This window comes from Pithys albifrons, chromosome 24, assembly GCF_047495875.1.
Source record: "Pithys albifrons albifrons isolate INPA30051 chromosome 24, PitAlb_v1, whole genome shotgun sequence".
NCBI classification, from domain to species: domain Eukaryota; kingdom Metazoa; phylum Chordata; class Aves; order Passeriformes; family Thamnophilidae; genus Pithys; species Pithys albifrons.
In genome coordinates, this window is record NC_092481.1 from 7,365,461 (window position 1) to 7,390,563 (window position 25,103).

At 54.8% G+C, this 25,103-nt stretch overlaps 1 protein-coding gene across 3 annotated transcripts; it reads left to right on the forward strand.

Annotated features, from left to right (window-relative positions):
* GRHL3 (grainyhead like transcription factor 3) lies at positions 1-24,035 on the forward strand. 3 transcript variants are annotated; one of them, XM_071576598.1, is made up of 16 exons: positions 1-172; positions 9,498-9,684; positions 10,260-10,321; positions 11,809-12,148; positions 12,434-12,513; positions 14,067-14,220; positions 15,000-15,111; positions 15,265-15,359; positions 16,942-17,097; positions 17,636-17,714; positions 18,083-18,216; positions 18,838-18,872; positions 19,550-19,638; positions 19,750-19,835; positions 20,636-20,700; positions 23,247-24,035. In XM_071576598.1, the coding sequence occupies exons 1-16, from the start codon at positions 156-158 to the stop codon at positions 23,359-23,361; spliced, it is 1,806 nt and encodes a 601-aa protein (XP_071432699.1). In that variant the 5' UTR covers positions 1-155; the 3' UTR covers positions 23,362-24,035. The 3 variants fall into 3 exon arrangements, with proteins under 3 accessions (XP_071432699.1, XP_071432700.1, XP_071432701.1); XM_071576599.1 differs by having other exon boundaries at positions 11,812-12,148; XM_071576600.1 differs by lacking the exon at positions 23,247-24,035 and having other exon boundaries at positions 18,114-18,216; positions 20,636-20,699.
* Positions 24,036-25,103: the final 1,068 nt, after the last annotated feature.

A 25,103-nucleotide genomic window follows, 5' to 3' on the forward strand; every position in this document is an offset into this window, starting at 1 on the left:
TCCCGGCAGCCAATCGGGGCCCGACCCACCTGTCAGCCAAATACCTGCACGGGAAAGCCGCTCATAAAGCAAACACTCGGCGGGCGATGCGTGTGTGCGGCCGGCGCTGAGCAGAGACGGCACCGACCGGAGCGGAGCGGGACACCGGGGGAAACATGTCCAATGAACTGGAGTAAGTGGAGCTTTTTGTCTCTCCCCTCTCGTGCCGGGGCTGGGCCGGCGCTCCGGGAACGGGAACGGGAACCTTTGCCAGACCTTCTGTCCCCACCGACCTGGTGCTGCTCTGAGGAGGAATCGCGTCTTCGTGGGTTTATTTAGGAGTTGTTTAAAACCCTGATTCCTTTTTATGCCCAGCCTAAAACTGGACACGTGGGGTTTCTGTCTAGAGCCAAGCCTGCTCTGCCTCTGCCGACAAAATCTGACAGGACCTACAGTATTTTATTTTTTAATTTCAGAAAATACCTTCCAAAGTATTTATCAGTTTCTAGGTTTTGGCGGTGGAGGTTGTTGTGTAGTGGTTTTCCTTTGGTTTGTTTGGTTTTGGGTTTTTTTGGTTGGTTTGCGTTTTTTGTGATTGGAGGGATTTTTATTGGGGTTTTTTTGTTTATTTGTTTGGAAGGATTTGTGTTTTGGTTGTTTTGGGTTTTTTTAAGTGAATGAATTCACATTATGACCTTGTCAAAAAATTAGAACTGATTTTTTTTTAACAAGAAAAACCATTTTAACACTTACTGATCCTGTGAAACTCTCGCTTCTAATTTTGGCACCTCCAAAATATTTTGGGCTTTGGATGCTGATGGTATCGGCACAGCACATCACGCCTCACACCTCTGAAATGAAAGCAAACAAATGCCATACTGGTCTGCCAGGATGGAGGAAAGGCTGAAGGAATCTTGAATACTGCTGGGGAGCTGCCACGGCGCTGTTAAAGAGCCTCTGCGAGGCACCTGTGTGTGACAGAATTGACAGGAAACACATGTCCATACCTACGTGTGTGTGATTACAGATACGGTGCTTTGGAGGGTGTTTTTTGGATGGAAACCACACGCCTGTGTGTGTTTACAAGCCTGGCAGAGATGCTGTGTCAGCCAATCTCTTACTCATTAAGAGCCCTGAAAAGGCGCAGCAGTAATTGTTATTTTATGGAAATACTGGGATCAATCTGCTTGGATTGATTAAGAGTCAGTGACTTAAATTTTCCCTGAGTTTTTTTGGTAATTGACAGATGATGCTTTTTCAGTTTCAGGAGTCAGGGCGTGTGATCGACTCCGGAATGCCCGGAGTGTGTGTGAAGGGCTGCGGAGGGACATTGATGTATTTATCGCTAATTATGGACCGGGCCATTACGCTGCCTGCAGAATTACACGGTTGCCTGAGCCCTGTGCTGTTAACGGGCTGTTAACCCCTGCCCTTGGCATGAGGAAGGGCAGTGAGGGACCGCACGCCTTTGAGATGCAGATCCCGGCTCCAAGGGATGCAGATCCCGGCTCCAAAGGCTGCCCCTCTCCGGGACCGACCCCAGCACGGGGCTGGGTTGGGTTACCCCTGAAGGGAAAGGGTCTGTGCGACGTTTTTCCATAAATTGGTCCTGAGGACACGTCTGCAGATCTGGATGAAAATCCCGTTCTTGTTCAGTGCGGGGAGAAATCCCCTCGGGAGGGGTGGGAGCAGCAAAGACCCTCGGGAGGGGTGAGAGCAGCAAGTCCCCTCAGGGGAGGTGGGAGCAGCAAATCCCTCAGGGGAGGTGGGAGCAGCAAAGACCCTCGGGAAGGGGTGGGAGCAGCAAAGACCCTGGGAAGGGGTGGGAGCAGCAAGTCCCCTCAGGGGAGGTGGGAGCAGCAAACCCCTCGCCGGTGCCCGGGCAGGGGCAGGAGAGCCGGGGCCGCCGCTTGGGCTCACAGTGGGCCTGGGGCACCTCCCCGAAACCCCCCGGGGCTGGCAGAGAGCGCTGGTGGGAGATGAGGGAGCCGGGAATTCCGTGGGACCAAAGAGCGGCTGAACCCTCGAGCTTTGGGTTTGCTGTGAGGGGGAAAGGGCAGGGCAGGAGGAACCTCGAGCAGAGGCTGCGAAAGCCCCGCACTGAGCGGTGGCTGAGGGAGCTGGGACTCCTCGGCAGCCACACGGGGTGCAGCTCTCCAGCATCAGGAGCAGCGTTTGGGAGATCTGGAGTGGCTCTTTATGCACTCCCCGCCTTGGAGGACGGGTCTGAGCCCTGGGCATGTGCCCAGATGTGGCTGATGTTAAGGGAGCTGTGATGTCCCCATGGGCTGGGCCTGTCACCCAAAATGACAGGGAGAATAATCTCATCTCTCCCTTTGGGACTTCACAGAAAGGACTGGGAGAGACTAGTGTGACATGAGAGAATGAGATGTTTTGCCTATTGTAAAATATTCTAACTGATAATTTCCATAGTCTTCTAAATTGAACTTCTGTCTAACTCTGAGGTGCGTGGGCTTGAAAGAGTTAACCAGGAGTTACTCCCAGTTGTGGTTTTGTGGTCGAAACCATGATCGCCAGAAGCAAATTTTTGTCATGCATAAGGTGTGTTATTAAAACTTGAGTTATGCTCCTGGTGAATGAAAAGTTAAAGCCCTTTTATAAAATCCTGGCAGTAAAGCACACAAGGGATAACCAAGCTGGAGCAAGTGAGCTTTCAAGGGAGGCTGGGGTGGATTTCTGGTTTTTAAGTTATGTAAAGAGAAGGAGAGATTTGTAAATTAGAGAAACAACAATCAAATAACTGCTGTGCAATTCCCAGCAAAGAAGTAAAAGCCCTCTGAATAAAGTGCAGACTCAAAGCAGAGGTAAATCAACATTTATAGTATCTCTGCTTTGATGCTTTGGGTCACATTTTCAACTGGTTGGTCCATAAGAATGATGCCAGGGAAACTTGTGGAATAGGGACAGTCACACTGATGAGGATCTGCCCCTGCTTTGTTCTGGCTGGTGTTTAAATTGCTGATCATTGTAAAGATTCATCCAAAAATGCATTTGTGCTTGGATTGTGAGCACTTTGGTTCCGCTGACAGGCAGGAGAGGGATCCTGGAATTGTGAGTGCTCAGGGATGGAAAAGGCAAGAGCCAAAAGTACCTTCATCAGTGGAATTGATTAGTTAACAGGTGATGATATTCCATCTGAGACTCCATTGGTAACAGCCAAGTTTCCAAGGCCTGGAAGACAGGAAATGTGAAAGAGAGTACTGGAAGGGGATGGATTTAGAAGGGATATTGGGAAGCAATTCCTGGCTGTGAGTCTGGGCAGGCCCTGGCACAGAGAGGCTGTGGCTGCCCCATCCCTGGAGTGTCCCTGGCCAGGCTGGACGGGGCTTGGGGACACCATGGCAGGGGCGGGACTGGATGGGCTTAAGGGCCCTTCCAGCCCAGCCCATTCTGTGATTCTGTGGTTTGTTTCCTGTTGTTCCTGTGGGTGTTAATGCTGGTCTGGCTCGTAGCTGGTTGTGGGCAGGGGGAGCTCTGAGCCCAAAGAGTCCTTGTCCCCAGAGTGTTCATATCCAGGAGTGTCAGAGGGCAGGAGCAGCTGCCACTCACCCTCCTGCCCTGTCAGCTGCTTCTTTCTTTTCATCCTTCTGCCTTGCACTCCAAGTGGTGCTGCTTGTCCTTGCTCTCCAGAACTGCCTGGTTTTATAGGGTTATACCTACAATGGGGTGAATCATGTTTGTTTGGCAAAAGCATTGTTTGAAGCACATTATGCTGCTTTTGCTTTTTGTTTTTAATTCCTGTTAAACAGCAAAGCAAAAGGCTTGTTGACCCTGGGACGTGTCCACAGGACACTCTGGGTCAGAATTCCATGCACAGAGTGGTCAGTCAGGCACGTTGTCTGGGATGAAAAGTCCCTCTAGGATGGGAAGAATGAGATAAACACGAGGGGAGAGCCCACCCTGCTGTCCCAGCTGTGCTGTGGGAGGAACAGCCGAGGAGCAGGACAGGGCAGGGGAGCAGCTGCTCCTGCAGAGTGTCCTGCCCTGGCATCGCTTCCCTGGATCCTCTTGGGCACCAGGACTCACCTCACCCACCCTCAGCCAGTGAAACAGGTGCCTGAATTCGCAGGCAGTAGGAGAGATCAGCACAGCCCAGACTAGACCAGGAGGACCCAACTGTCCTGTTGGCTCAGAGCACATCAGGAGCCTGAGCCAGCTCTGGAGGTAACACCTCCCGGGGGCAGTGCCAGGCTCTGCTCTCACTGCCCTCCTCAGTGGGTGCTGAGCTTCACTCAGGAACACGGGGCAGCACTGGTGTGTCACTGCAGGATCCTCTCAGAGCACGTGATGAGGGAAGCACAGAAACTTGAGTAAAACTGGGCTGTCAGTACCGTGCAAATAACCCATAATAACTAATTACTGGATTAAAACCTGATTACCTGAAGAGCAGTAAAAAAGAAACAATTTTGTTACAAAAGTTTTCATATCCCTTTATTGCTACCATTGTTGGGGTTTTTTAAATCCAAGTCTTGTAAAACTGATTTTTTAAATGTAATTTTATTTCAAAGGCATGGTTCTTGCAGTCAGTGACTAACAAGAATTTCAAAAATAAAATGGCAATAGGTAGGATGTTGCATATGAAAGCTGGGAGAGAAATCCATAGGCACTGAAAACAAAAAGAAATAACTGCAAATACCCAAACTCCTGGAGTTAGGAAGCTCTTCTCATTGTGTGTAACCTTCCTTGTGGTGTGTGAAGGGCTGGGAGCTTCAGTGCAGGGTGTGCTGTGTGTGTGAGGTGAAGGTTTGTGCCCATGAGTACATGAGCATGAAAATAAGGAGAGAGTGGAGTTTACAGAGGGTTTCAGAAGTGGCAGCAGATGCTCAGGGCCTGGGTTTGTGCAGATTGCCCTGAAACTCCGGGCACCCAAACTGAACCATCTGACATCATAAACTGCTGCTGGAAAAAATCAGCCATAATTCCTGAACTGCAAACTAATTCTGTGCTGTAATTTGTTTTGTTAGGCAGGGGAGGCACTAAAGCAGGAATAATTTGTGCAATGGGATTGTGTGGGTGGAGCCCTCAGGGGTGATGTTATCAGGTAAAACACAAAACCAGCCGGTGTCCCCCAACATCACTCAGCACTGGCTTGTCTCCTGGAGCCCTCCAGGCTGAGGAGGCAGGACCAGCCCAGGGCTGGGGGGTTATGGCAGAGGGTCAGGGCTGGTCCTGTCTCTCTTTGCTGAGCTGGACTAAGGCACTGCAGTGGCAATTCCTGTGCCTCGGCTTTCCCTGTGGGCATACAGAGCTGCAAGAGCAGGGAGTTAGTTAGGCTGGTGTCGGAAAAAGGCAGAATACTGAGCTGGAGCTGTGGGTTTAAGGGTCCTAAAGAGCTGTAAGTTACCCAGAAAGGCCAGGTGAGGTCCCTGCACATTCTCCAGGCAGCCCCTGCCCCTGGAAGGTTTGCCTGTTCCACCATGGACTGAGCCTGCAAACTGTTCCCACTGGTTCCAGCTGCCCAGGAGAGCTGGAGCTGGGGGGGTCAGCCCAGGGGCTCAGCAGGGCTCTGCTCCAGCACAGCACACCCCAGTGCCCACCTGGGCCCTGCCCCGTGTCCCACTGAGGGCACAGCACCCCAGGGCCAGGAGCAGGGCCAGGAGCAGGGCCAGGGCCAGCCCACCCTCTGGGGGCTCTGAGCTCCAGGGCTGCACCAGCTGAGCCCTTTGGGGATCAGGAGTCACTTCCCAGGATGGTCAGGACGGCCCCTCCTGCGCTGAGCCCTGTGCAGGGCCGGGCTCTGGGGTGGGTTCCTGGCTCGTGCCTGTGCCGTGCAGGACCTGCAGGGAAAAGAGGAGCTGGTGCAGTGTCTGTGGGTGAGCCTGGCCGAGGGATGGCTGGAAACATCGGGCTGTGCTGAGTTAACAACCTCAGTGCCCGGGGCTGGGGGTGCCCCTGCCAGGGACAGAGGGACATTGTGCTGCACTGCCAGAGAAAACACTGCGGTCCTGTGGGCAGAGCAGGTCAGGGGCCATGAGATTAGGCTGTCCTGGGCCTTTCCTGTGGATTGACACCGTGTTGTACTTGGCATCCAGGCAGAGGTTTCTGTCATTAGTCTGCGTTTGGTGTGTTTCTTTCTGTGTTTTTTTTCCTGGTTCTGTCTCTGTTTGGATTTTTGCCTGACTCTGGATGGGCCTGTGACAACACACTGACTGCTGATTGTACTGTCACAGTCTCCAGGTGTGCTTGTTTGTTAAACTCGCAGAGACGAAGAGGGGAAGCAGAGATGGGGTGGGATGGAGCAGGAAGGGAGGTTGGGATCACCTTGTGTCAAACTGGGAACTGTTTGCAAACAAACAGGCTGCTCCTTCCCCAGCCCTGATCTGCTCATGACCCCAGGCCAGCACACGCAGGAGGGACAGGAGGGAGGGAGGGACAGACGGACAGAGCCTGCTGGTCCCACGTGTTTGTGTTTCCCTGGCTGGAGCTCTGGGCATGGCCTGGCACAGGAGCCTTCGCTCTGCCAAACAGGGCACGTGCTCTGAGGTGATCCCATGGCTCCAGTCACGTCTTTCAGTGGCTACCAGGGAGCAGATGGGCTCTGGAACAGAACCAAGATGCAGGAAATGTGCAGAGCCCATCATTGCACCTCTGTTGAGTCCTCAGCTGGGTGAGCTGGTGAGGCTCACTGGGACCAGGGCAGTTCCCAGTGCATGGAGGAGCCACTGGGCTGTCAATCCACTGACTTCCAAGGCCTGTGTGGCTTCTAAGCCTGAAGTTCCCAGAGGTCCTGGAGTAGCCTGAAATGCTGCTGTCCTGACCCTCCCGTCCCTGCTTTCTGCTGCTTTAGGACAGGAGAACCAGGAACACCTTTCAGTGCTCCCAAGCTCTGAGCGTGGCTTGTCACTTTGGGAAGTGCCTTTGCTTTGTGCCAGGCTGAGGGCAGGGCAGGTTTTCCCTGTGCCAGCCTTGCCCCAAGGATGGTTCTCCCCGCAGAGCTGTGGGGCAGGCAGAGATGAGGGGGCAATGTCTGTGAGCTGCCAATGGAGCCACATCTGAAAGGAGGTGCAGGGTCCAGGGGCACGTTTTGGGCTTGTCTTCACTCATAAACTGGGTGCAGCTACAAGTGGTTGAGACCCCAAGCCCCCCAGCTCCCCTCTGCCCCCAGAGAAATGCTGGCACAGCAGGCCAAGGCAGGAGGCAGGAGGGAGTCACACCAGGAGTGTGTCAGGTGAGGGACAATAAAGCTCCAAAGCAGTTTTTGCTTGTACCATCTTTGCTTCTCTAAGCTCCTGAGTGCTTTGCTGCTGCTCCTTGCCCCGGTGTGTTTCTGTGTGTTGATTACGAGTGATGGGAGCTGAGTCTCACCCTGAGCAGGGCCTGTTGCTGCCCATTCTTCCTTGAGCAGATCGGATTGGGAGCGGGAGAGGATTCCTGTCCGGACAGGACCCAACAGCCCATCGCGAGTCGGCAGCGGTGAAATCTGAGTCACGGCGATGGCTCTGCGGAGCCGGCACCGAGGGCAGGAGGAGGAGCAGGAGGAGGAGGAGGAGGAGGAGAAGGAGGGAGGGCTGCGTGAGAAACGCTAAAGACAACGAAACTGCCGGAACACCTGGTGAAGTTTCGTGCGCGGAGTGAAACCGGTGCCGGTGCATCACCCCGCGCCAGGGAGGGAGGAGCAGACCCGGCATCCCCGTTATTATCCTGAGGGGATGGAGCAGGTGAAGAGCTGCCCCTGGCCCAGCCTGAGCCCCGGGACTGCCACCCGAGGGCGGACTGGGCACCTCCGGCCACCAGCAGGGCCGGTGCCACTTTCTGTCCTGGCAGCTCAGATGGGGAGGGCAAAGCAACACCCTCCTCAGTGACAGGTGACAGGGACAGCAGGGGAGCCTGTGGTGGCCTCGTGGTGCAGAGCTGGGGAGCATCCCCAGGGCTGTCCCTGGGAGCATCCCCAGGGCGATCCCTGCCCAGTCTGTGGGTTATTCCCTGCTGGGCACACGGCAGGGCAGGCACTGGGGGCTGTGCAGGACTCAGGCTGGGCTGCCAGGGGGAATGGACCAGCATCCTGCCCCCCACCCAGGGCCCACCTCGGTGCCCCTCCAGGTTCCATCCCAGGAGCATCTGCGGAGCCCTTGGCTTTGCCCCTGCCAGCGTGGGCAGCTCCCACCACTCGGGCTGGCAGTGCCTGTCAGGGGGGCTCTCAGAGATGCTGGTGCCTTTCAAGAGGAATTACTGTTCTCCCAATGATTCACTTAAAAGTATAGACCAGGACTTACTATGAACACAAGGAGAGCATCTTAATGAAAACAACATGTTCCTTATAAACATGCTATTAAAATGTAGCATTCAGTGCCTTAATTCCTGTAGATTTTCTTTGCCTTCCCATAATATACATCAGTAGTTTATGTCGTGGTTTAATCCCAGTTGGCTCTTGGCAACTTTGAAGATTTAAAGAAATCTTCTCATAATTTTTTTAAGCCTCTTCTGCTTATAAACCCCTGTCTGAGTCTCCTGAACATTTCCACTTGGAGGGAGAAGTAATTTTTGTCCATGGACGTGTTACTTTCTGCTGAGTGGTGTGAGCTGTGACACCGAGTGCTCGTGGCTGAGGGGGTGACAGGAGCTCAGCCACTGCCTCATCCTCTGTGGGTTGGTGGCTGTGGTGGGTGTTCATCCAAGGGTAGACTCCACGATCCTGGAGGCCTTTTCCAACCTTGAGATCCTGTGATTCCACCACTGTGCCCTCTGAGCAGGGGGAACCTGCAGCACGGAGCACCAGGGAATGCACAGAGGTGCCTCTGTGCTGGCTGCTGGGAGGATTTGCTGGAGGAAGAGGAAAGATGACCAATGTTTGGGTAATTAAGTGTCTGACAGTTTATTAACATAAGATGGAGAGGCCTGGAGAAAGTGCCAGAAGAGAGGACAGGCATTATTTTGGTATGTTGCTTCTCAGCTCTGGCAGTCCCACGAGCCTCACCTCTGCCAGGAATTTCTCAGTGCAAGGGAGGGGGTTGTGATTTGCCTGTCTGCTTCCCTCTGAGCCAAATCACATACAAATGATGGGAAAAAACTAATTTAGATTAGGACTAAATTTAAAACCCACGAACTGCAGCACAGGAAAATGCTGAGGTTTGGTTTCACCTGGGCAGGGCAGGTTCTCTGAACAGAGTGGCTGTGCCTGGCTGTGGGTTGCACTGGCCTGTAGCTCCAAATCCAAGGCAGAACTGTGAGTTTCCTGATGCCCTTTTACTGGCCACTGTCCCCCCGTGGTGTGAGTGGCTGGTGGGCTGTGCTGAGGCAGGAGCAGTGCAGACAGTGCTGTGGTTCTGCCTCGCTGGGGCAGGAGGAGGGAGCAGAGGCACAGCTGCCCCAGAGGGGCTCTGGCCTCCCTTTGTGCAGAGTCACAGCCTCCCAAAGACTGTGGGAGTCAAGGACCAGGCAAGCATCCCTTCTCCACTCCACAGTGCCTTTGGGAAGCCCTCTGTGTGTTCAGCTGGGTGGATGGAGATTGCTGTGCAAAGTCCTCACCCTTCATTCCCACTCTCCTCCGTGTGGCTCAGTTTCAGGTCTGTGCGCCTGATGAAGAATGACACCATGAACTTCCAGAAATTCCCCTACACCAGTGAAGATGAGGCCTGGAAAAGCTACCTGGAGAACCCCCTTACTGCAGCCACCAAGGCCATGATGAGGGTGAACGGGGACGACGACAGCGTGGCCGCCCTCAGCCTGCTCTACGACTACTACATGGTACCCCCTGCCCTCTGCCCCCTGCCCTCTGCCCCCTGCCCCCTGTCCCTGCCCCCTGTCCCTGCCCCCTGTCCCTGCCCCCTGTCCCTGCCCCTGTCCCTGCCCCTTCTCCTGCCCCTGCCCCCTGCCCCTGTCCCTGCCCTTCCTCCTACCCCTGCCCCTGCCCCTCCTCCTGCCCCTGCCCCTCCTCCTGCCCCTGCCCCTCCTCCTGCCCCTGCCCCTTCTCCTGCCCCTTCTCCTGTCCCTGCCCCTTCTCCTGCCCCTGCCCCCTGCCCCTGTCCCTGCCCTTCCTCCTACCCCTGCCCCTGCCCCTCCTCCTGCCCCTGCCCCTTCTCCTGCCCCTTCTCCTGCCCCTGCCCCTTCTCCTGCCTCTGCCCCTTCTCCTGCCCCTGCCCCTGCCCCTGCCCCTGCCCCTGTCCCTGCCCCTGTCCCTGCCCCTGTCCCTGTCCCTGCCCCTGTCCTTGCCCCTGCCCCTGTCCCTGTCCCTGTCCCTGCTCACAGACAAGGCTAATTTTGCCTCTGTTTTCCATTAATAAAATCCAACAATAACCAACCTTTGTTCTGCCTTGCTGCAGGTCCCGAAGGAGAAGAGGATTCTCCCGGCTGGAATGATGGGACGCAGTGACCTGGGAAAGAGGTTGGCCTCAGTCTGTGCTCTCCTGGCTGGCTCCCTCTCTGCTGGCACCACGGGGCTCTGAGCTTGCATAAAACAGACATCAAAGCACGTTGTTATTACCAACAACAGTGCAGGTTATTAACCCTGAGACACACATTAAAATTCTTCAGGCCAGACCCCAAGCAGGTATAAATGGAGCTACACCCACTTACACACCTGAGGATGTGTCTGGCTCTGTTCACAGCACTTGTGATGATTTGCAGCAGCTGAAGAATTTGTCTCATTTCCTACTTTGTGACAACTGGAAAGGGCAAATGGATCAAGCAGGGGCAGGAAGAAGGGAATGGCCAAGTCCTTTTCCATTCCCTAAGCTGATAAGGGTTTCTCTTCCACTTGCTTCCAGTCTCCAAGATTCTCTTCCAGTGACTCCCATTTGTCCTTTGAGGTTTTCAGATAATTAACTATTAAATTAATGGCTCATTTGCCACTATGAGTTCAGTTCCCCTTCCTGGAGATTGTGTACTTTGGCAACCTTTTCTGGTTGTCAGTTTTTAACAACTTGACAGAATAAGTCTCTTGAGTGATGCTTCATTCCTTCTTCATAAGTCAACCAAGTTAAGCTTTTTCTCCTCTCTGAGAGGCCTCTGCATTCTGGGCAGTGCTGTGATTTTTATTAACTATGGAAATTTCAGCCACTACCTGAAGGTGAAGCTCGAGGTGGGTGGGAGCTCCTGGCTCAGCCCTGGGGCAGCTCCTGCTGCCAAGGCCTGTGTGGGTTGCTAATGTGGGGTTGGTTTGTTTGCTGAGCTGGTGACAGGGGCAATGAGCCACCTTTTCCCAGCTCGGCCAGAGCTGCAGGGTCAGCAGGTCCTGGAGTCCCTGCTGCAGGAGGGGCCAGGCTGGGATGCTGCACAAAGGGGCCACGAGGGTGGGTTTGGAGGTCTTTAGCACTTAAGTCTTTTCTGCTCTGAAGAGGCCACTTCCAACACTGCAGCCCTGTCAGACTTTCACTAATCTTGTTCCCTGGGAATTTTGCCTCCTAAGCTCCTGGAATTTGTGAATTTGTACAAGAATTGGTTTTCCTTTGAAAGAAAAAAAAAAAGAAATCAACTTTAAGCATCAATGAGCCCCCAGAAGACTGAGATGGAAAGAGCACACAGCAGTTCTTTCTTACTGTCCCTGCTGCTCTGAGTGTTTAATAGCCTAAAATAAAGGAATAGTGGATGCAGGCCCTGGCTCTGCAGCCTCAAACCACATCTAAATGATGTTCCCTGATTCCAGGTGCTCATCCCTTGTGTGCTGAGCCCCTCTGGCCCTGGCTGGCTGTGCTGGGAGCTGTGGGTGGAGATGACCCGGGGCCTGTCAGTGCTCCCGTGTCAGCAGGAGCTGCTCACGGCTGACTCAGGGACTCAGGGTCACCTGTGCAGGCTGTGCCCAGCAGCACAGCAGGGCACTTGGCTCTGGGGCTGCCCACGCTGTGCCCAGTGTGAGACAGGCCCTTCCTCCAGCAGGCACTGCCTTGGCATGGACTACGACCCCGAGATCGGCGCCTTCGACGGCTCAGCCCATCTCATGAAGCTCCTGTCTGAGAACGTCTCCATGGCCCAGGAGTTCTGTGAGCCACAGAAGAAGAATGGCTTAAGTCTGGAAGGTGTCCCTGCTCCCCACAAGCCAGCCCTGCTCCCTCCAGGCACCAGCAAGCTGGAGGCCACCCCAGACAACTACCTGGTCCCTCCTGGGGACGTGTATGACAACAGCTCGCTGAGCTCCCTGTTCGAGAGCCTGCCCATGGCCCCGGCACAGCAGCGCTGGCAGCCAGACAGCACCTTCAAGGAGGACCCCCAGGAGGTGAGAGCCCTTTGGGGGGACTGCAGCAGTCTGGGGGGCTGGGCTGGCTGTGCCCAGGCTGCAGTCAGGAGGAGCTTGGCTTTGCCTTGGGAGCTCGATGCCGTTCCCAGGGGGTTGTTGGGGGTGTTATATTGGTTTGGGAAGTAGGAAAGGCTTTGAAATGAGGGTCTGTGTTTGTGGCCTCTGCTGGGATGTCTGGGGGAAGGGGTGGACAAAGCAATGAAGGGCTCTGTTCTGACTGGTTGGTTTGCTCTGTTCTGACTGGTTGGTTTGCTCTGTCTGCAGTCGCTGCTGTTCAGTGACATCCTCAAGCCGCAGCCGGAGCCGCCCTGCCCCGAGAGTTACCCCTCGGACCCCGTGAAGAGGTACCTGCCAGTCCTGGGCTCGGGGCTCCCACTGGGCACTGGGCTGTGCCCCTTCCCTCTGCCCAGCCAGGCTGGGCACTGAGCAGTGCAAATTACAGCTCTTGTGCCTTCCCGATGCCTTTGGAGCAAGTTGCTGTTCCTGAGTTTTTAGACCCAAAGCAGTCGATGTTCTCCGTCCCAACTGCTGTAAATCCACCTCTCATGAGCACCTTGGCCTGCCCGAGGGGAGCTGTGGCCCTGTGAGGGTTTGCTGTGTCCCAGCCCCTTCCCAGGGAGCCCTGTGGGCTCCTGTGGGACAGATAGATCCAGGTGGCTGCACCACCTTCCCACCGGCTGCTTGGAACGGGGTAAATGACAGAGAAAAGGAGGATTGCAGTTGATGAGGGTGATAATTACCCTCCTCTTAATCTAAGGTTTAGGTTCTCACTTAGCACTGTTAGTCAACCTTGAATTTAGAGGGTGCCAGTGCCTCTCATTCCTAAAACATGAGAGGGATTTCTTCCTCCTTTCCAGCCCTGTCTCAGGCAGGGCTTCCCTGCTCCAGATACTGCACCAAACCTCCGAGCAGGTAACATTATTTCACCTCCCACTTTTTATTTGCCTCCGGAGCCACCTGACTGTGACTCAGCTGTCAGACGTGGGGATGTTCACACAGACAGCAGCTCATCTCCATGGGGCCCTCTGTTCTCTGCTTATTTGTGCACTGAAGTTCTCTGGCTCTCCTGGCTCTAGATAAGAGGAGCTGCCAAGCCCATCTTCAGAGATGGCATCACAGGAGGTGGAGCAGGAAAAAGATGCGTTGGTGACTAAACAGGGCACTTGAAGGGTCTGTGTGAAGGCTCCTGTACAGGCAGTGGCTTGCACAGATTCCTCACAGCTGAAAGCAGCTTGAGCTGTGGCCTCATGGTCTGAATGCCCAAGAGCTTCTGAAAACCAGGATCTTCTTTCAAATGTCCTTGTCCCCAGTGACGCCTTCCTCTGTGTGACACTACAGATCTTTTCTGTAAAGACTGAAGTTGCTGCCCAGCAGGCTGAGAGTTCCACAAGCTGGGCTTCCTAGTCCAGTTCTGGAGAGTCAGGCTGTGTCCTGCAGGTCCTCCTGCTTCTACAGAGCCATCAAGGGACAGGATTGCTGCCTCAGCCGTTTGTGGGTGGGAATTTGGAGACAGGAATCTGAATTTAGGATGTCGTAAAGTCTCATTGCAGGTGCCTGTTTTCTGTGCTTTGGTTTATGGTGTTAGTTGAGCAATGGTTCTGTTGCCATCCACAGAAAAATACTGGTTACAATCAAGTCCAGGGTTTTTTAAAGCCAAAACCAAAGGGTAAAGGGAGGCTGTTGGAGCACTGCTGCTGCTCCCTGGGGTGCTGGGCAGGACCAGCATGTGCTGTGCTGGGAGGTGCTGGGTGGTGTGTGTGAGATGGGAGCAGAGCAGAAACTCCTGTGTCTGCAGTGTCTGGAACCTGCAGGGGTGGAGGCTCCCTGGCTCTTGTTTTGCTTCTGGAGTGAACCAGCAGCGTGTGCTTATTCACCCTTCTCCCTTTGTTCCATGCAGTGACTTTGAATACACTCTGGGGTCACCCAAAGCCATTCACATCAAGTCTGGGGACTCTCCCATGGCCTACCTCAACAAAGGACAGTTCTACCCCATCACACTCAGGACAGCAGGAGACAGCAAATGTTTGCACTTGTCCTCAAACAAAGTGAAGGTACGAGCCAGGCTGACAATTCTGCTGACACACACTGTACTCAGACCTGCAGCAGCTTCACTGGGCAGGGAGTGGAGCTGAGCATGGGCAGGAGTGGCTTTGTGGCTCACGTTGGCTCTGAGGGGTGACTGGGATGGCTTCACTCAGAGCAGGGGAACCCTCTGATGCACAGGTGGTGCCACTGGGCAGCTGGAACCTGTCACAGAGAGGTCAGGGCTGCCCAGAGGGCAGGCTGGGGGTATTGGGGTCACCCTTTACTGGGGTAATGTAGATCAGCTTAGTGGTGGTCAGAGGAGGCAGAGACAGCTCAGGCTGCACTGGGGTCAGAAGGCTCACCCAAGACAAAGGACTTGATTTGGAGTAACAGCTTCACTTTTATCTACTCCTGTATCCAACATGCCAGCACACCATTGGTCAGCAGTTCACCTCACACACATGGAGAGATCCTGCTGGTTACGAGGCACCCACATTCTACAGGTGCCTCTCTGGTCCTTAAGGATGGACTCACCAGTCACCTCAGAGCTTAAGGGATCCACACACACTGTCACCCCCACAGGGGCCCCTGCTGGGGCATCTCTGAGCTGGAGAGACATTGCCCACCTTGCCCCGGGACTGTGGCCAGGCCTCAGAGCCATCCTGAAGGACTGTGCTCAGATCCCTTCCCTTGCCTGCCCCTGTTTGCCCAGGGGTGAGGCCGAGTGTTGTCAGTGCCCCTGTGCCTGTGTGGGAGGGCAGGGTGGGCACAGCCCTGTGTGACACGGAGGGTCCTGCCATTGCAGAGCGTTGTGATGATCGTCTTTGACAACGAGAAGGTGCCCACGGAGCAGCTCAAGTTCTGGAAGCACTGGCACTCCCGGCAGCCCACGGCCAAGCAGAGGGTCATCGACGTGGGTACGGCCGGGGCAGGGATGGGCAGGGGCTGGGACCCTCTGGCACCACTCTGTGGCTTGTTCTGGCCCTGGAGGGGCAGGGTCTGGGGGGAGGTCTGGGCAATGTGCCCAGGGTGGCAGCCCAAGTGTGAGCTGCTGCCCCACTGCCTTTCAGCTGACTGCAAGGAGAACTTCAACACGGTGCAGAACATCGAGGAGTTGGCCTACAACGCCCTGTCCTTCGTGTGGAACATCCACGAGGAGGCAAAGGTACAGACTGTGTGTGGAGGGGGTGTGGGAGGCCTTGATGAGGCTGCAGCTCCCTCCTGACAGCCCAGACTGCCCCTGCTCCTCAGCTGAAGGACAGGGAGAGTTCCAAACCCAAACAGTGCCACTCCAGCGGCCCCAGGTAGTGTTTGCCTGCCAGGACAGTGGGGAGCACACGGGGCTCCTCTGTGTGCTTAAGCATTGCCATTAGCTGATAAACACACCGGGAACACCCGGGACTGGCTCAGAGATGTTTTCCTAGTGCTGATGGATAACTCTCAAGAAAGGCTTTTGCAGCAGCTCAGGGCTCTGCTCACATGTACCTGAGGCCTGTTTAAATAACCCCCAGCTCAGGGAACAAAGACCCTCCTTTGGAGGAGCAGTTGCTGCAGACAGGACTGGCCACCCTTCTGTGCCTTGTGTGCTGTGGAAAGGAGCCAGCCAGGTCACAAGATCCCTTTTCCCCTTAAAATCTCTAAAGCTTAAAGCAAAAGCTTTCCAGCTCTGCTGTCTCTTCTGCATCTCCTCAGAGTCTCTTTAACACTTTCTACTTGGTGTGGATTGAAAGGGCCATGGAAAAACAGATGAAGGCAAGGAAAAAAGAAAAGCATAAATACCTGTCTGAAGCTTGGGAAAGCTCTGCTTTGGGATCTCAGTAAGCCCTTCTTTAGCCCAAAGGCAAAGCCAGTCTTTTACAACCCAAGAGGTTAACAAATGTCTTCAAGGCAAAGTGTCAGAAATGGAAATATGTCAGGTATGTGGCAAGCCCTGGGGGCACCTCAGCAAAGCTGGGTTTAACTCTTAGCAGAAACTCGGTCCCTGCACTGGCCTGGGGCAGGTAAAGGTGAGACTTCAGAGGACTGAGAGCTTGGAGTGAGACAGGAGGGGTCAGGAATCTGGGTTGTCTGTGGCACCTGTTACTTCTCTCCTTCCAGTTAAACTTCACACCACAGTCAAGTGGTTTCCTTTCCTATACACAGGTACTGACTAGAGCTGACATTGGGTTTCAGGGCTGAGGGAGCTGTGGGAGCATCTTCAGCTGCAAATCTGTCCCCAGAGTGCAGGGCAATTTCAAGATCACACCAATGAGCTGGCAGTTTGCAGAGCCCATGTGAACTAGAGCTGTGCTCAGCTTTTCTTCAAAACTTCCACTGGAGCTGCCTCCACACTGGTGATAAAAGAGACCAGTGTGTGCTGAGTATTTATTTCACCAGCAGCACTGCTGTGAGTTCCTGGAGCTGCAGTTCAGTCCTCCCCCTTGCTCTGCTGTCTGAGGGTCCCTTGTTCAAGTGAAAGCTCAGAAATACCAGCAAGAACATCCCCAGGCAGAATTCTGGGAGTGCTGCAGAGCTGGAATAGGTGTGGGGGGGACACTGTGCTCAGGTGGGGAACCAACTGCTCAGGTGCTGGGCTGGCACTGGGAGGGCTGGGAGGTGCTGGGCTGGCACTGGGAGGGCTGGGAGGTGCTGGGCTGGCACTGGGAGGGCTGGGAGGCGGCTCAGTCGCTGCCTCTGTCCTGCCCACTGCTCCCCTCGCTGTGTGAGGATGGTGCTTTCAGCCCCAACAGCCTCTGCTCTGCTTGCAGGTGTTCATCGGGGTGAACTGCCTGAGCACAGACTTCTCCTCGCAGAAGGGGGTGAAGGGGGTCCCCCTGAACCTGCAGATCGACACGTACGACTGCGGCGGGGGCAGCCACCTCGTGCACCGCGCCGTCTGCCAGATCAAGATCTTCTGTGACAAGGTACAGCTCTGCTGCTCCAGCTGCTGCCCCAAACTGCTCCAGAGGCTCCAGGAGACAAAGCAGGAAGGCTGTGAGGGCCCAGCACAGCCGGAGGTCAGGGCTGAGGAGCCCCCACTGAACGACAGGGCAGCAGGGATGGGGCTGCACCGAGGCCTCTGCAGAGCACTCAGGAGTGCCCCACATCAGCCCTACCTGGGGCTGTGCCTCACAATAAACTCTTGGTTTTGACAAGTTGTTAAGGATCAGAAGAGATGGGAATTTCCTTAGAGGTTCTTCCCCTATCTCAGATTCCTTCCCAAGGGAAAATTTGTCACTGCTATTTTTGTCTTTATTTTTCATTTTTAAAAGCAAATTTAAGTTTTGTTTTTCTAACTGATTAGTACCAGAGGGTCCTGGTGGCCTGTAGAGCCTCTGAGGTGACTATTTTTGAACAAAGGCTCCTTTACCTTAGTGTGCCCCTGTCCCAGAGGTGGCCAGTGAACCTCTGGCCAGTGCCAGAACTCTCAGTGTCCTGATTTGTGCCTGATCCTGCCCACAGGGAGCAGAGAGGAAGATGAGGGACGATGAGAGGAAACAGTTCAGAAGGAAAGGAAAATGCCTGGACTCCAACAACAACGGTCAGTGCCTGTGTTTGTTCCCTGGTGGGATGTGTGTTGAAATCCATGGCTGTTACTGCCACGAGACCTGCCCTGGGCATCCCACCCCGGGTGCCATCGGCCCCACTCAGAGCAGCCTGTCAGCCAGGGCCTTGCTGGGCTCCTGCCAAGGGTCCCAGAGCCCTTTGTCAACACCAGCCAACCCTTCTGACCCCCCTGGAACTCATGGCAGGGCCTTCCCTGGCGCAGCCAGCACCGGCCAGCCCTGGCACCTGGATCTGCAGGGGCCCCTCTTTCCCAGCATTGCTCTTGGTGCTTTCCCCTCTCCTGACAGAGCTGCCTCTCGTAGGGCCCTCTGAGCTGAGATGAACTGGACTTTCCATCTGTAGGTCTGAAAGGCTGTTTGCTCTCTGGCTTCAGAGGGAATGAGATCACGTTCCTGCGGCCGGAGACCGACCTGGAGACCCAGCCGGTCCTGTTCATCCCCAACGTGCACTTCTCCAACCCGCAGAGGTGTGGCACGGTGAGTCCCTGCAAAACAACCCACCTGCTGCCCTCACCTGTCACCCCCATCCTTTCCAAACTGATCAGTCTCCCACACATGACTTGTGTTATGTAAAAATCCCAAACCAAACCACAGTTCCTTGTGGGAATGTGGTGAACTGGAAGACGCAGCTGTCGGGAGAGGCCCCGTCCTGCAGCAGTGATGGGCAAGATAACCTGGCCAGGCTCCTTCCAGCCAGATACCCTGTGGTTTGCAGGGATCACCTGCAGCTCCCACAGAGGACTGGAGTGGTAGCAAAAATATCAGCAGAAAGTAAACTATAGAAAATGTGACTTTCTCAGTCCCTGCCTGTGTGGGACATCTCTGCCCCCTCATCCCAAGGAAACCTTAACCCAGTGTCCTTCAGAGCTCATCTGCATTCCCTGTCTCAGAAACAACTGTCTCAGTCGGGGAGGGGGAATCTGGAGAAGTTCTTTGCATTATATTCATTTGATGTAAGAAACAGAAGCAGATATTTGGGGTTAATTGTGTGCTGGGCTGGGAGGAGGGAAGTCACATTTGAACTGTGCCCATGTGGCCTCATGGCAGCCTCTGGCACACAGTGCAGGCTCACAGATCCACCTTTCCTCTGCATTCCAGGTGCTCCCTCCTGCTGTTCCCAGCGCTGCCAACAGGTAAGGATGCAGCTGTGCCCTCCCAGCAGCTGTGCCCTCCCAGCAGCTGTGCCCTCCCAGCAGCTGCTCTGCTCCTGTGGGAATGGCTTGGCCGGTGGGGGCCCACAGGTGCACAGTAACACAGCACAGTGTGCCCCTGGTGCCCCTGAGAGCCAGAATGTGTTAAACCTGGGCCCAGAGTGGGCTCGAGGGCTGCAGAAACACAGGCCCATTTGTGCCCCTGCCATGGGCTGGCCCCTGACTGTCCTGCTGCTCTCAGGGTTAGACAGGGAGAGTCACAGGTCACAGCGGAAGGGTTGGAGTACCCAGAGGCTGTAAAATAACTGGAATGAAGCAGAACGATGTAGACACACTTGTACCTTGTCTAGAGTGGGGAGAACCAGCATCTCCCCCAGGCCTGGCCCACTGTCTGGTGATACAACAGAGAAACAGTGACATGAGGGTGCAAAAGACTTCTGGTTTTGGTGTGACACCAAACTCTCTGCTCTCCCTGAGCTCCCCATGTGCTTTAGGCAGGAAGTTACAGCTCTGAGGGACACTTGCTGCTGTAATTACCAACCAGTACTTAATTGCTGGGTGGTTGTGGGGGTAATTGGTTGTTCAATCAGAAGTTCAGTTGCTGGAATGATTTTGTTTGCTGGTCTGTGCTCCTGAGGGTGTTGTTTCCTTTGGCTCAGGCTGCCCCTTAAACGCAGCGGTGCCTCCTTCACAGACGAGTTTGAGGCGATTCCTGCAAAGCAAAGCAAGGAAGAGGATCCCCAGAGAGGTAATGCCTGGGAGGGACAGGACTCCTTGGGTTCAGGACCCCTTGGCTCTTGACTTCCAGGAGGCCACAGGCCTGTGGGCCCCTGAGTCAGGGCTGCCCCTTCTCTTGCAGTGCTGCTGTACGTGCGCAGGGAGGCCGAGGAGGTGTTTGATGCCCTCATGTTGAAGACCCCAGACCTGCAGGGCCTCAGAACTGCTGTAAGTGCTCCCAGAGCCCTGGGAATGAGCAGCCTGCAGGCAGAGGGAATGGTGCTGGGGCACAGGCAGGTGGATATAGGGCTGCTCCTCCCTCTGCCTGCTCTCTCCTGGCAGTGGAGACAGAAAGTGTGAGCAGCAGGTCCCACCAACAGCTCCTGGCATGGGCTGCGATGGAGGAACCACCTCAGGGCAAGGTGTTCTGCTCAGATCACAAGAGAAGCTCCTCCTGTGACAACACAGTCAGATTTTCCACTGTAAGACGCCTTTTCCATTCTCAGGGCTGAGATGTGGAGTCAGTGCTGCCCTCCTGCTGGAATGCCATGGCTGTCTTTGAGGAGCACAGACATATTTCTGTGATGATTATCAGCAGCATCTCTGATAACTCAGCTCTCCTTGGAGGCTGCTGGGAAGGAAGCAAACAATAAACCTCCCAGATCTGGGGTGGCTTTATGGCTGCACCTTAAGCTCTGTTGGTTCTACAAACTTTTAAACAGAGAGAGTTTGAGAAATGTCAGCATGGAGGATTTTTGTCCATCTTGTCCCTTTCCCATCCCTCACCACAGAAAGTAAAAAACCTCTATGGAAAATGCTTGGGAAAACCTGCAAACCTCCTGTCATCCTAAGACCAAAACTGAACCTGCCCAGGAGAATGTTCAGGTCATGGGTTTGGCCCCTTTCTTCTTGAGTGAAAGGGAGGGGAATCCTTTGCTGCTGAACACCCCTGGCTTGGTGTTATCTTTGATTTTTATCATGGGAATTTCATTTTACAAGTACAAAGAATTGCCTTTTTTCTCTCACAGATTTCAGAAAAATATGGGCTTCCTGAAGAAAGCATTTATAAAGTCTACAAAAAATGCAAAAGAGGGTAAGCTAATCAATCTCTCATCTGCTTTTATGCTGTGCCTCCAGAGCCCCCTCCTCTCTGGGGCTCTGCCATAGGCTCAGACAGCCTTTTAACAAGATAATAAAAGGTAAAGCCTTGTCAGCCTGTGCTATTTGGAGCATATAAAACTTGGATCTCTCTGGGCTTTAAAGATTTGGGATAATGCTTGTTTGTATTGTATTAGTTTGGAGGGTAAAGTCTCCCAAGGAAAGGAAGTTGGGTGAAGGAGGAATTGTTTGGGTAGTTTAATGGGGGATCCTTTGTGGCTCAGTTTAAAAGCCTGAGGTTATGGAGAACTTATCAAAGAGGGATCAGTGTTTGCTTCTCCAGACCAGCTCTGCCATGGCCCTGGCTCAGGGGGAGCCTGTGCTGGGTGACTGTGGCAGCCCTGGAGGGTCCCCTCCTGGAGCTTCAGGACTTTGTGACACCACTGTGCCCAGCAGGGAACTGCAGGAGCAGAGCTTTGGGCAGGCCCAGGACGGAGGGGACTGTGGTCCCTGTGGTCACAGAGCCCCTCAGGGCTGTCCAGGTGTGACAGCAGCCCAGCTGGACTGGAACCTGCCCCAGCCTGGAGCCTCTGCCCCTCCCGAGCTCAAAACTTCAGGGGGCAGCTGAAGGGAGGGCAGAGGCTGTGGCTGCTCCTCCCCACTGGGATGTGTCACTGAACTGGGAAGCTGAACCACCTCAGCTCTGACAGTGACTGGGAGGGAAAACAGGCACATGTCCTTCCAGCTCCTCCTGGGAATGGAGGAGCAAAGAGGCATCTAATGAAGAGAAAAGGCCACGCCTGGAACTCAGTTTACATCAATAATTTTGACCCCTGGTTTAATGGAAGCTGTGCCCAGTGCCAGAAGTCACTGCTGCAGTGTGAGGGACACACAGGACACCTCCAGCCTGGGACAGGGCAGGGGCAGGGCCTGGTTCCTGCTCCCGCAGATTTAATTTTCAATAATTTTGTCCTGTTGCTCCACCCAAAGCAACCATCTCCTGGTAATTGCAGCTTGAGGGGCAGATCTGCATCTGGGGGAAGGCAGTGAAGCCCAGTGGTCCTGCCTGGCCTGGCAGGGGAGGGTGAGGGCCTGGCCAGGGCACTGAGCTCATGCGGGTGAACCCGAGCTCAGGTGACTCAGCAGCAACAACGAGAATTCGTATCGTGGTGAGGTTTGGTCTAGAAAAACAACACAGGGCTCAGATTCTTAATCAGCACTCCCTGGAATCATTTGTGGTTGGGAAATCAGCTGGAAGCAGGGGAGCAAGAGGCACAGGTGACTCCTCTGGTTCCTGCACTGAGATAGCCAGAGATAGGGGAAGCAGCTCTGCTGCTGCAAAGCTTTTTGTGACATCCTGCCCTGGGCACCCACAGGGACTCTCTGGGGCACCTGTTGGGGGCCAGACCTGGGATCCAGGGCTTGGGGATCTGGGCCCTTTGGCCCCAGGGGCACAGGAGTGGTCCCAGGGCCAGGGCCAGGGCTGGGGGTGGGATGCAGCCCCTGGACAGATCCCTGGGGGGATCAGACCCTCTGTCCCAGCCTACCCCAGCCCTGGGTGGGCTGCACTCCCCAGCTGTGCCCTGACAGAATGCCCAGCCTTGGGGAATGTTCTGGGCACTGCTGCAAAGGCAGCCCCGGCCCTGGCACAGCCCGGCACGAGGGCAGAGCTGCCCCCTCAGCTGTGCCAGAGGGGCTGTGAGGAGCTGCCCTGACCCCCGGGGGGACAGCAGGGCCTGTGTTTGTGCCTGTGGCACTGCTGGATGTGTCAGAGGCTCAGCTTTTCTTGGTTTTAATCTTGGCTTGAGGAGCATTGCACAATTAACGCTCTTGCCCCACTAATGGCCCCAGCAGGAACCTGCAGGGGTTGTGCTTCCCGCAAAGGAAGAGAATCTCTTGTTTCCTCCACATTTCACACTGATTTATGGGAACACTGGGGGGTGATGCCAAGCTGCCCCTGACAGGAACGAGGGGCTCTTGCCTGGCACAGAACCACAGCCTCGGGGTCACATCTGCCCTTGAAGTGTCTCCTTTTCCCTGTGTCTCCATGGAACTGATTCCAGGGCAGGGCAGCTGAGAGCTCTGCAGCAGGGCTGGGACCCTGGAGCAACTCAGGGAGGGCTTTGCCACAGCTGGGGCTGCTCCTGCAGGAAGGGCTCCCCAGCCCACCGGGGGCACATCTGCATGGGGGGCTGTTCTGGAAAGAACTTCCATGTGCTCCCAGAGCAGCCTCAGCTCCTCCAGAACAGGCAATTCCTGCAAGGCCAGAGAAGGGAGCAGGGAGCTCCTCTGCTCTGAATTCACACCCTCAGAATCCAGGGAGATTTGCCCAAGGAGCCAATGCTGGGGGCCAAGGCATGTCAGGGAGAATTGTCAGGGAGAAAAGCTCAGCAGGATCTCCCCTTGTGTTGTGCTGTGGCTTTAATTAATCATTTAATTGATTGATTCATTAATTAATGGTGGCTGAGCCCCTCACACTGGGTAAAGTGGACAAGCTGTCTGTGTGCTGCATCTGATCCAGCTGCTCTCCCTCTCCTGCAGGATCCTGGTGAACATGGACAACAACATCATCCAGCACTACAGCAACCACATGGCCTTTCTCCTGGACGTGGTGGAAGCAGAGAACAAGTTCCAGATCATCCTCAAGGAGCTCTGAGGAGCCACAGGCAGCACTTACTGGGACTTCTCTCCTCGCCTCCAGAACTCGGCCTCGTGCCCCACTTGTTGCCTTGACGTGAACCCACCGTGGCCAGGGAGGCCTCAGGGCTGGGCCACAACTGCCAGAGCAGTGACCAGTGTGAACGTGGAACTTGGCTCTGATGAGTTAATTATTATTATTATTATTATTTTATTCTATTCCCTTCTGGCCCTGGGCCTGACCTGCTGTTTGAGATGGGAACACGAGGTGACACTGACCAGGCCTGGGCAGAGCAGAGCTGGTGGCCTTGGCTGTGACTGATCCTGCCCTTGGGTTCCTCCCAAGCCACAGAACCCTCAGACCATTTGCAGGTCTGAGCCTCTCTCTGCCACAGACTCCCAGGTGCATCTTCAGCTCCCTCTGGACGGACACTGCCTGCTCCCACCCCCGCCACCTCTCACTGTAAATACCACCCAGGCCTCCACAGCCCTTGTTTATACATTTCTGATGTATTGTTCCTTTTATATTTTATATATGTATAAATATGCCTTGTTTTATACTGGACTCAGTATGGTGACACAGAGCATTTCAAACACAGGCTGCTTCACATTTCTCCGTGAACTCCTTTTGTAACTGTGTTGTTGGTTTTGTTGTTTTGGAATATTCCATAGTAATAAAGGCTCAGAGATGGAAAATGAGCTGTTTCCCCCAGCTCTGGAGTCAGAGTTGGGCTGGGCTGGGCAGGAGCCAGGGCAGGGACTGGAGGATGGGTTTGCACCACGTGTGCCATGGATGCTCCTCCCTGTCCTGCACGGGCTGTTCAAACTCCTCACACCTGCAGCTCTGTCCTCCACCCACCCCTGCTCCCAGGCCTGCAAGGATTCCCACGTGGGTAACCCAGTGCCAGGGGAGCCCTGTTTATTCTAATTAATCCTCTGACCAATGGAAACTGGGGCCTTTCCTCATCTTCAGCCCCTGCTTTTCCTGGCTAAGTTAAAGATGCACCTGAGTCCTGTGACTGGGGAAGGGAGAGCAGCTCTGCTCCCCCTGGGGAGGAAATGCAGCAGGTTGGTGAATTTTGTATTATATAAGTGTTAGTAGAGGCCTCCAAGATGAAACTCAGATAAGGTAAAGGCCTATCAGCCTTGGAGATCTGTCCAGCACTCTGTGCTCCCCCATTTCATCTCCCAAACCCCCTCAGGAGGGTTTCTTTGGTCCCCTGTTGGCTCTGGGAGGCTGTGCCTGCAGTCCTGCAGCAGAATCTCAGCTCCAGTTCAAACCAGTCACACCGGGAGTCCCCCAGTGCTCAGTGCCACCAGCTGTGACCCTCCAGCTGCCCCCAGCCCTGTGTGCCAGGAGGGTGTGTGGGCTCTGCCCTGCCTTGCCCTGGGAGAGCTCCAGGAGGGCTCCACGTGCCCCCTGCCAGGGACTCGAGCAGCACTGCCCCTAATTTACAACAGCAAGAACTACCTCCTGTTGTGACTGTTGGTTCCCAGCAGGACAGAGGTGGACCGTGCTGGGTTTTATGGTGTGCCGTTCCACACGGATCCTTGCTAAGCACTGCAGGGCCCTGGCCGAGTCTGCCCTGCACAAACCACGCTGGCTTTGGGCGGTGGGATGGAGGAAGAGACCAGGGCTGGGTCCGTGCGGGGTCCGGGCAGTGTCCGGGCTGTGTCGCGCTGTGTCCGGGCTGTGTCGCGCTGTGTCCGGGCAATGTCCGGGCTGTGTCGCGCTGTGTCCGGGCAGTGTCCGGGCTGTGT